The 11388-nt window shown below is 43.6% G+C and overlaps 1 protein-coding gene across 5 annotated transcripts in view; it reads left to right on the top strand.

Moving 5' to 3' along the window:
* Positions 1-11388, top strand: part of NIN (ninein) — an 88599-nt gene that overhangs the window by 8386 nt on the left and 68825 nt on the right. For all 5 annotated transcript variants that reach the window (XM_006773770.2, XM_006773769.2, XM_006773775.2 and 2 more), the window contains exon 2: positions 4168-4249. In XM_006773770.2, the coding sequence (XP_006773833.1) occupies positions 4168-4249 (82 nt within the window). The remainder of the gene's footprint in view (positions 1-4167; positions 4250-11388) is intronic.

Genomic DNA, 11388 nt, shown 5'->3' with positions numbered 1-11388 from the left:
TTATGATTCATAACAGTAGCAACATGACAGTTATGAAGTGGCAACGAAAATAATTTTATGGTCACAACGTGAGGAACTGTATTTAAAGGGCCAGAAGGTTGAGAACCCCTGGTCTAAAGTGTAGTGTAGCTGATAAGCTCCGTGAGGGCAGAGGTTCTGTGTCCCTTTATCTTGTGTCCTCTGAAGCCCCAGTGGGCTGCTTTCTGCTTAGTGGCTTTGTGTAAAGTTGAGGATTTGACTTGGAGCAGCTGAGGCATTTCCCTGAGACGTCAGACCAGGGTGGAGCAGCCTGGGGCAGGCGAGTTGCTGCACATTAATGTGTCCAATGAGAAGGAAGGCCTGGCTTCTCCGGGTAACTCCTCCTTAAGACCTGTGGCCTTGGGCAAGGCACCGGCCTTCTCTGAGCCTCTCTCTCAATTCTGAGGAGGGATGCCTGCTTTGACCGTTCTCATGGATGTTGTGATGGCCAAATGACCAGATGCTCAGGAAAGAAAAAAACCTATACTAATGCCCCCATTCATCTAGTTTTATCCAGGACCCACATTAATAGCATTTTCTAACAACTGGATTAGTGGCAGCCTTTTAAAAGAAAAAAATAGGTTAACCATTGGGGATTAAAACATTTTTTACTAATGCCTTGCCCTATTAAAGAGTAGATTAAACATTATAAGATTTTTCTTGATCGTTTAAATCTTCTTGGTCTATCACTTATTCTTCTATAAGTGATACCCTCTGGATTTTTAAAATAATTTTTAAATTTTTAAAATTTATTTTAGAGCAAGAGGACGAGAGAGAGAGGGAGAGAGAGAGCAACATCAATGTGAGAAACTTCTATCTGTTGCTCACAACCTGGGTATGTGCCCTGACTGGGAATCGAACCCGAGACCTTTCCGTGCGCCAGGTGATGCTCCAATCAACTGAGCCACACCGGCCAGGACTGATACCCGCAGGATTTACTTAGCAGCACATAGATCTTTGCCCTAACACTAAATAATCCCAGCCTATTGGGTTTTTGAGGGCATGTGACTTTTTTATGTAATTTATATAGTTTTTAAAAATAGTTAAAGTACAAAATATTTATACTCTATTTTTGTTAAAGGGAGGCTGGTTAGTCTTTCTTCCTTCACACTATGTCAGTATTTATTTCTTGTACTTGCCTTGGAGTACTCCATCTTTTTTTTTGCTGCCTCTAATCTGTAAGCAGGTTGGGAAACGGGATAATGAAGCTTGAAATAAACCAGGTAGAGTGAGAATAAAGAGCTTGTAGTTGGTTCTGTGGCATTCTCTGTGAGAGCACTGAGGGCGTCAGGGTGCTGTCCTCAGCTTTGGGCTCCACTGCGTGTGTCCCGATTGTCCGCCGTACTCTAAATCCGCGGTCGCCAACCTTTTGGACCTCACGGCCACCAGTGGTCCGCAGACCACCGGTTGGTGACCGCTGCCTACTAGTAAATGCCTGAGGCTGAGGGATAGCAGCTGCACATGAGGCTGATACTGTCTCAGGGGGTGTGCTTGTATGAGGCCTAAGCGTCCCTTAAATATGGTACAGTCAAGCCTTGGGAGTTGATTAGAATTAACTTCCAGATTATAGCTGTTTTGGTCATTTTTGGGGTGTGTGTGTAAAACTGAGGTGCAGAGACCCCAGGCTGATTTTCATGGCGAATGCGCACTGAATTGAACTGCTAGGACAGAATTCAGAGGGCTCTTTCCTGTTACCTCTCTCAAAATATCTTCAGAAGACCCAGCAGAGGCCCCGAGACAAGGATAAAGGATTTGAAAGTCTCAAGGCCAGCACCTCCCTTCCGAAGCAGGAGCCGCTTTCTGCTCATTTCATAACATTGGCAGTGAGAGGTTTCATCCAGGTCACCTCCATTAATATCTTAAGACAGAGAAGAAACCTCGAGTTGGGGTCCCTAAACACAGTAGACTAGGTCATTTGCTCCGATGCTGGACAACTTCCCAGAGCGTGGGGGCGAGGCAGGCTCCTGGCTTCCCTGCTGTCACCCCCCACCACCCGCAACACACACACACACACACACACACACACACACTCCTACTCAGCTCGTTGGCCACTCTCATGGTCAGTTGCTTTCCTTGAGAATACGGCCCCATTTCTCTGTAAAAGTGGTGGAGATGGTTACGATGAATATTACTCATACCTGTTAGTAGTATTAACTCCCACTTGCTGAGTGAGTACCTAGTAAGTCCCAGGAAGTTCTAGACACTTTACAAAACTCCCTAACACTTCTCTGAGGGGGTGATACTGTAAATGTATGCAGTGCTCTTCACACAGCACCTGCCTGGCTCCCATGGCATTTCCTGAGAATGTGTGCTCCGTGTGAGCAGGCACCTCCGTCACTCATCCACTGCTGCATCGCCAGGGCCTAGGCCAGTGCCTGGTGCATAGCAGATGCTCAGTAAATGTTTGTTGAATGAGTCATAGATCTTAGTTGTTAGCCCCATTTTTACAGATGAGCAAACAAAAGCTCGGAGAGCTTAGTCATTTAGCCAACTCACAGAGGACGGGAGTCGCTGAGTCAGGACGGGAACCAAAAGCCTGTGCTCCTAACCTTTCTCTCCCCCTCCCCCAAGGAGGCATGACTGTGGCAGGAAGTAGAAATGCCTGGACATGCCCCTGAGCGCGGAGCCCCTGGGTGTGTGATGTCTGTGGACTGGCTGATTGGAAAGGTGGTGGCCTTGCCTCCGGGAACTGGAGCTGGGATGCCAGGGGCCTGAACCCCTCCTCTGACCTTGGGACACTGCAGGGTCCCCCCTCCCTCTGCAGGCTTCTCAGCGATTTGTCATCTGTGAAACCTAATTAGCACAGCTTCCATGTCTGCAATCTTTTAACCCTTTCATTGATTGGATGGCCCTGGCTCCCTTGACAGATTTCTGCCCTGGCTCTGATTATGCTGATTTTTAGTCTGCATGATCTGAAGGAATATGATTTTAGAATGTAATTCCAATTAACCAAAACGAATGTGGTAGGGACATCACATTCAGTGCTTTGGGAGAGTCTGGTAAGTTTCAGGGCCGTGTGTGTGTGTGTGTGTGTGTGTGTGTGTGTGTGTGATACAATTTTATGACAGGAGTCTCAGTGGATTCCTCTCCTTTGCCTTGATCTGCATGGATAAGACATTATATGCTTTTTCTCCCATTGTTTAGATGACTAATGAGGTCTGTTGCTTTTCCGGTTTTAATTTGAAAGTGTTGTATGTTTTTTTAATCTATCACCTATATGTAAACTCCTAGGCACTGTTTTGTAATGATATCCAAAGAGACCAAAACAGCACAGATTACAAATTTTCTGACTTTGTGTTTAATATGGGCTTCTGTATAAGTAGATGCCACATTATCAAGCTAGTATGATGGTGAGAAGAAATACAATCTCTCTCTGACCCATGGTGAGATCCCATACATTTACATTATAGAAGAGTATAGTTGGCCAGAAAGAAAATCATTAACCCCTTTAGCCAAAGCAATATCTCTATTCTAAGTATTTACTTACATAAAACTCAGGTTCTTTCCTACTTAAGTCAAGGTAACTGTGTTTTTAAGAATTCAGGAAAATGCTTTCCAAGGTCCTCTTATCCTTTGTGTTTGCTATCGATTCCTGCTTGTTTATAGAATCATAGGGGCCTTGGGACATAAATATTACATACCTGCCCCAGGCAAGACAATATTCAAGTCATCCTCAAAAGGTAACTTACTTCTTTCTAGAAATCTTAAGAGATAAAAGCATCGTTGGGGCATCATTACAATGGGATCATTTACTTGGGAAGTTTTTCCTAATGTCTAACATAACATCTTTCTTTTCTGTTCTTGCTCAGAAAAATAAAAGTAGTTAAGAGTTCCAAACACACCCTCTTCTGTGTTTCTAAAGAAGGTTTTGAATAGGTATTGATATTAGCGTTTATGACTCTGTGTTGAATAAATATTGATATTTATATTAGCATTTCTGACACTGTGGTGTCAAAAATAATCAGCCCATTTTCCCTCTAGTGCTTTAGAGAGACGAAGGGGAGGGAAAAGGGGACAAAAGCAGGTTATGACTTATTTCAAGGCTCTCAGGCTGCTAACAAGTGGCCCTGGTACCATGTATGTAGATGGGTTTGTTACCTTAAGACTGTGGGAACTGTTGTGAATTTATTTTTAATTGCTTGTTTTTAGGTGCATTTTGACCAGTTTAAAGAAGCATTAATACTTATCTTGTCTAGAACTCTATCAAATGAAGAACACTTTCAGGAACCAGGTAAGGACACTACCTGTTTTCTCTACATTCCCCTTTCAAAGTTGTGCGGGGAAGAATTTGGGGACCTCGAAGCATGTCTGTGAGAGATTTGGGGCATCTGCCTTTCCCAGATTGAGCAGTTATTTTCAGTGACTTGTCTTTTGATATTGTCATAAAAGCCTTGCAGCTGTTGAACACTAAAATGAGAGTTCCTACAACAACAGCGAATTGTGGAAGAAATAATTCGATTGTTCCTAGGCAATATGTCAGATGGTGGGCAATAACTCATTCCTGGAATGAGCAGAGAAGCTGAATGATACTTCCTCTGCCCTTATTTCCTTGTGTGCATGGAAGGATATGCCTGGGGGTTCGGGGGGAGGGGAGTTTTGCCTGAAAGAAGAAGGGTGGCCAATCTAGAGATATTTTTATGTAGTTCCCAGTGAATGGATAAACACTCCACTATAGACATGATTACATTTTATTATAATTATTTATCTCCCTTCCTCAAGTGAAAGTTTCTTGTGGACCATTTGATTCATTTTTATATTTTCAGGGCCTAGTAGAATGCTTAACCCATAGTAAGCATTCAAATGTTAATGGCTTTAATATATTTCATTGAGTTTTAAAAAGGCACCATAGATTATAAAACACATTATTTTATGTATATCTAAGAAGAAAACATGTTGCCAATTATGGTAAAATGGGATCAATTGTAAGACACATCCTAATTTCACTGTTTAAATCTAGGTGTGTATTTGTATGAGTGAGTGTGTGTGTGTGTGTGTGTGTGTGTGTGTGGTGAGAGAGAGAATCGATGAAATATGATAAACATCTAAGGGAAAGTGTAAACAGTGTTGACATTTGAATTAAGTATAGTCCAGTTTTATCAAGTCAGTGGTTATTGAGCGAGGGCTAGAGTTTGACTATAATGGGGTATGAGGGAATTTGGGGTGGTGGTGATGAAACTGTTTAATATCTTGACTATTGGTGGTAGTTACAGATTTCATGAGTTTTCCCAACACACAAAACTATGCACTAACAGGATGGAATTTACTCTGTAAAGATTTTTATTTACCTTAATAAACTCTACTTTTAAAAGAAGAACATCAAAAATATCGTCCTGTTTTTGAGACTGAGGAGAAATCATTAACATTTCCCGCTACAAGGAGTCATTCAATGTGACCTATTTAGACAAAGCACAGATGGGAACTCATTTCTTATCCTCACTGGTGATCCAGTTCTTCGTCCACCTTCTGAAGTGCTCCAGATTCGTGTCACGTGTGTGAATGCTGTGGTTAGCACTGTTGGATTCCGGGTCTACTCTCCCCCTTCCCCTGGGAAGGTTATCACTAACCTGAGGCCTGCCAGAGCCTGGGAAGCCCACAGTGAACCTGGGAGGGAGGTTAGCGCCTTCCAGACTAACATTAGAATTTCTGTAGGTGGCCACTGCTGGAACATGGACTTTTGCTCTTCTGGGGCCTCCCATTTTATTGGTGTTTTCCCTCATTTAAGGTTGTCTGTCATCTTGGTAACAATAGTGCAATATCTAGGGACCCTGAATAGATCTAGGGTGACATCACCACATTGTAGTTAACATGAGCATAGGTAATGGAAGCATAAGTTCCGTATTATTCTGGAGACTGTAATGTGCTTTTATGCAGGGTTGGAAGGGGCCGCCCTGCTACTAGTCCACATGATCCTTTTGCTGCCCTTTCTTCAAAACCTGTACTATCCCCCTGCCAGAAAGTTGTCATAATATATATACAGATTTGTGGTGACCTCAAATGTGAAGGGTGTGCCCTACAGTTGTGCAGTGTTGGGACCTACATAATGGGATAAGGACATAGACGGTGGCTGGCTGAGCTTGGTAGCAGCTTGGAGGTAACGTTTATGACTCTGGCTCCAGATGGTGATTTGAGAGTTCTGTGCATGCCTTGCTGCTGTGCTGGCCGAGACCGACTTGGACAAGTCTTCCAGGACCACACACACAGGGATTTTTATAGTGTTGCTGTGTGCTCCATCCTTTGGGTAAGGCTGGAGCAAGCCTTTGTTACAGAGCTGCCCCGATTCCATGTAATGAAGCAGCAGAGTACTTGTGGGTAGCATTTCATCCTGCATTTATGTCACTTTGCCGACATTTGGCCTGGCAGGATACAGTGCAGGCTCCTACCTCACAGGAGGCAGCGAGACAGCCTTTCCTCCCACATTCCCTGCATTGTTCTAAGCATCTCTGCTTGTTCTGCCTTTGCCCATCTCTGTCTGGCTCTTCCAGTTGTGTCTGAGGATCGTGCAGTCCTTTCTACTCAAACGTTCTCCCACACACTCTAAAATGTGACTCTACACCCACAGGCTGAACGGCTGGCGAGAGACAGAGAAAGGTCAGAACTCAAATCGGTATATCAAGAGGCCACCTGAATTCACCCCCTCCTTTCCCTTTATGAAAATAGCTGTCCCTTAAATCATAGACCATATCATTGTCAGGCTGGAGAGAACTCTGTCATTTTTCCATGAGCAGATTGAGGCCTGAAGAGGGACGTAGCTTAAATTCTCACAGGTAGTGGCAGAGGAGAGGCTGACACTGTACCTCCAGGAGATGTGACTGCAGGAGCTGTTAGGTTCAGGGTGTTGACACTCAGATGGATGAGCTGGGGATAAACTGGTCCTTAGTCGGTGCAGCCTGGCCTGGAAGAGTCGGACAGAGGCAGCAGGAAGGCGTGAATACGAGTGAGTTTCACCTGATCATTAGTGACAGGGAGGCCTGTGCCCTCAGCATTACTTGGCTGTTCAGTATTTAATTCCTTTTCTACCATGAGAGCTGTGGTATTTTTGTCTTGCTTTTTGAAATCAGTGGATCTCCTAGACTTTGGAAAATGACTAAAAACATAGGAGGGCCATAGTACCTACATAGCCTTAGAAGCTGAATGGGTCATGAATTGATATTTTATAACATCTATGATTTTTATGCGTTAACAATCCAAGATGCTGTACCAAATCATAATATAGAAAAGCCAGCTTGATGTGGTGGGAAGAGCCTGGAGCCGGGAGTTATGAAATACTGTCCAGGCCCTTCTAAGTGGGTGGTCACTTTGTATGTAAAAGTGTTTGCACTGAAAATACTTAGAATACCTTCAGCTCCAAGATTGCATTGTGCTGTCTCCTAATATCTGAATGACATTATCTACTTTTATGAAAAACATAGCTTTCTGTTTCTGTAAGATTTTACCTAACATAAATGGATACTATAAAGTTTTGCTTCCTAAGACAGATGCCCATTATATGACATGCTATCATATTCCCCTAATAAAAGGCAGTTATCTATAAATAATACAAAAACGAAGCTATTATAGGATTTGAGAGGAAAAGGAATTAAGTCATTATTTCCATAGGCTTAGTAGGTTCAGGTACAGTTTCTTTATGTTTAGAATTAGAAGGTATGGACTAGATTATTTTCAGCATCCTTTTAACTCTGATATTTATAATTATAAATTTTAGGAAGACAGTGTTTTCTTAAAAAAAAACAAAACCACAACAACAATATGACAATATAATGAAAAATACTGAAATTCAGATAAGGGCAGAAAAATGGATTGGGGTTGTAGGGAATCCTTTTGTAAATTCCAAACTGATTAACATTGCCAGTGGCATAGCTCCCACGTATCTACATCTACAATTTTGTTTTTAAATTATTTTCCTGGAAGAAGTGAGGGACAACTTAATTATTAGTCATTTATTCAGTTTGCTACGAGCAGAGGGTGTTTGGACGGAACTGCTGGCACAGGCTGTGAGCTGCGCAGCATCAACATGCTGCCTGGATCTGCCTGCAGAGAGTTTGTCCTCACTTGATGCATCTTGCAGTAGATTTCCGCTCTGTAGTCCATGTTAGCTAATGCAGGTGGCCCTTTCTTTCCCTGAAATGGTCGATGTGAAATATCTTTCCTTTGTTTGTCTGGTGAGGGAAAACTCAGCTTCAGAAAAGCCAAGTCAGTAGAAAAATAAGACTAGACATGGTTCTGGTTCTTTTGTAATAAACCTTCCTAATTCTAGGAACCACTCTTCTTTTAATTATTTTCCTTATATTTTGAAGAAGTTATGACTGTAATAAACAGACACCCTTCACTCAGTTGGCTATAATGTGCCTTGAAGTGGGCCTGATGACCAGACATTGGGCTAGGTCCTGAATTGCAATGATTGAAGATTTGGGTTTGTAGCTATCTTCAGAGGCCTTGGGCCAGGCCCTCCTGTTTTTAAGAGTTATTACACAGATAGCCCAACAGGCGTGTTCTGCTGCCCTCTCTTTGGTTAAATAAGATAAGGAAGAATTTAGACTCCTGTTCCCTTGTATCTGTGAGATGCTACCAGTAAGGACCAGAACATTCCTCCATAAATTAAAAGCAAAATAGCCCTGGCCGGTGAGGCTCAGTTGGCTGAGTGTTGTGTCATGCATTGAAAGGTTGTGGGCTCAATTCCTGCCCAGGTATTTTCAGGTTCGGCTCGATTCCTGGTCAGGGCACATGCCCAGGTATTTTCGGGTTTCGTCCTGGCTGGGGTGCATGCAGGAGGCGACCAATCCATGTTTCTCACATCAATGTTTCTCTCTCTCTCTCTCCCCCTTCTCCTCTCTCTAAAATCAACAAAAAAAATTTTTTAAACCAAAATGAAACCACTACCACTATCACTACCAACAACAGAAGAGAGTGTGGGGAGTCAGTTCATGAGGTCAGGGGGGACAGGAAACACTCCCACCCAATGGAGGTCAGGTAAAATGGTAGGACCTTCTGGAATTACGAAAAACATTAGGCACCAAAAACTATAACAATGCCTTTGGCTAGATTTCATACTATAGAAATAATTATGAATGTGTACAAAGACATGCGTATATGGATAGTCATTTAAAATAGGGAAAAATATATACCAAGCATAAATATTTGATAATGTATTGGTTAGGCAAATTATGATGTATCTTAGTCTTAATCAAAGACTAAGCAGTTATTAAATTTAATGTATTGGTTAGGCAAATTATGATGTATCTGTATAATCAAATACTAAAAACAGTTATTAAGCTGTGCTGTAGAAAATACTTATTGTTATGATGATTTTATTAAGGGTAAAAAGGCAACCTTTAAAAAATATATGATGTGTGCAAAAACATATTCATGTTATTTAAAATTAAATCAATAGGGGTGGTGAGAATTTTTATATTGAAACAGTTTACTCAGGAGTTCTGCTGATGATGTAAGTTTATTTCAACTTCAGCTTATGGGAAGGTTTCAAACAGGGAATAATCGATGATCGTTTCTACAAGGAGCCGTAGAGCTTTGCCGTGTCCCTTTCACATCAGCCCGTTGCCGAAGGGAACGGAGGGAAAGGAGGAGAACATGAGGGCGATAATGAGAGGGAGGCAGCTCTCCTTTCTGAGATGATGGACTGGATAACGTCACTATGCATTTGCCACTGAGCTTACCCACTACAAAAAATGAGGTCAAGGAAATTTGCTGGGAGATTGAGGGCTGAGATTCTCCCTGACTTGGCTGCACTGGGGCCCCATGGGGTGCTCTCCCTGACCCCTGGCTCCTCCCAGGAGAAGGCTGGAGAAACAGTCCTATCATCATTATGTACTCAACGAGTTTTCTCTTGACTGATCTTCACCTGCAGTCACCCTCCTGCATGCTACCCTTCCCCTCCAAATCCCTCCCAGGCAAGGCTATTCTGAGCCACCCCCATTACCTCTACCTCTGGAGACAGCTGTGTTCTGGCAAGATGCCTCAGTGAGACTGATAGGCACTGATGCCCTTGCATCCAGGGAGGACCCGAAAGCTCCAGCTGAACATGTGCATCAGCAGAGAGGAGGAGCTGGGAGCACTGTGACATGGGCCCGGAGGCTGCTGCCCCAGCAGGGCTGTGTGCACAGTGTGGGGTGATGGTCCTGCCTGCTGAGGACCTCCCGAGGGGCTGGGAGCACCCTGGGAGGGGAGGAATGGCGGGTCGTGTTGGAAGGCTTTTCTGATGTCCTTTTTATGTTTGTTCTCGCTTGGCCTTTCTCTTCCCCTCCCCTCCTTGGGACAGCCCCACCTCATTTCTTTCCACCATTCAAATTCACCTCTACCCTCCTCTCCTCCTTGCCCTCCCCCCACTTTTCCTTAACCTCTTGGTCTGCTCCCCATCTGTTCCTCCTGGTTTGACTTCCCCTGCCCTCCGTTAGCCTCTGGGTCTCTGCCCATCTCTGTTCTCACCCCCTTCTCTGTCAGTCTCTGTCTTTCTGTCTCTCTATGTCAAGCATGTCAAACTCGCGGTCCACGGGCCACATGTGGCCCACAATATAACAGTACGTAAACAACGTTTTAATAAAAATTTCGTAACTTAATTTTTACAATATCCTGTTATACATAATTATTAATAACGAACTACAACGTTCGCTAATGACTGATTACTATAATCGTGTTGCATTCATTTCCCTTATGCGCCTTATGCACAGGCGCACCATTTCTCTCCACTGATACAAGCAGCAAATATTTTAGCAGCCGATGGCCACGTCATTCATCTTGGACTGACTTATGTGGTGTGCACAACAGGAAATACTTCGCTTTAGGAGAACAAGAAAAATAGGTTTACAGTGTGGGGTGATGGTCCTGCCTGCTGAGGACCTCCCGAGGGGCTGGGAGCACCCTGGGAGGGGAGGAATGGCGGGTCGTGTTGGAAGGCTTTTCTGATGTCCTTTTTATGTTTGTTCTCGCTTGGCCTTTCTCTTCCCCTCCCCTCCTTGGGACAGCCCCACCTCATTTCTTTCCACCATTCAAATTCACCTCTACCCTCCTCTCCTCCTTGCCTCTTTCCCCGCCTTTCCTTAACCTCTTGGTCTGCTCCCCCATCTGTTCCTCCTGATCTGACTTCCCCTGCCCTCCGTTAGCCCTGGGTCTCTGCCCATCTCTGTTCTCACCCCGTTCTCTGTCAGTCTCTTTCTATCTCTCTATGTCAAGCATGTCAAACTCGCAGTCCATGGGCCGCATGTGGCCCACAATATAACGGTATGTAAAAAACGTTTTAATAAAAATTTCGTAACTTAATTTTTACAATATCCTGTTATATGTGATTATCAATAACGAACTACAACGTTCGCTAATGACTGATTACTATAATCGTGTTGCATTCATTTCCCTTACACG

Source organism: Myotis davidii, unplaced genomic scaffold (assembly GCF_000327345.1).
Source record: "Myotis davidii unplaced genomic scaffold, ASM32734v1 scaffold847, whole genome shotgun sequence".
NCBI classification, from domain to species: Eukaryota; Metazoa; Chordata; class Mammalia; order Chiroptera; family Vespertilionidae; genus Myotis; species Myotis davidii.
Note: the sequence above shows the minus strand (reverse complement) of the source record. Positions and strands in the feature narration are given on the sequence as shown.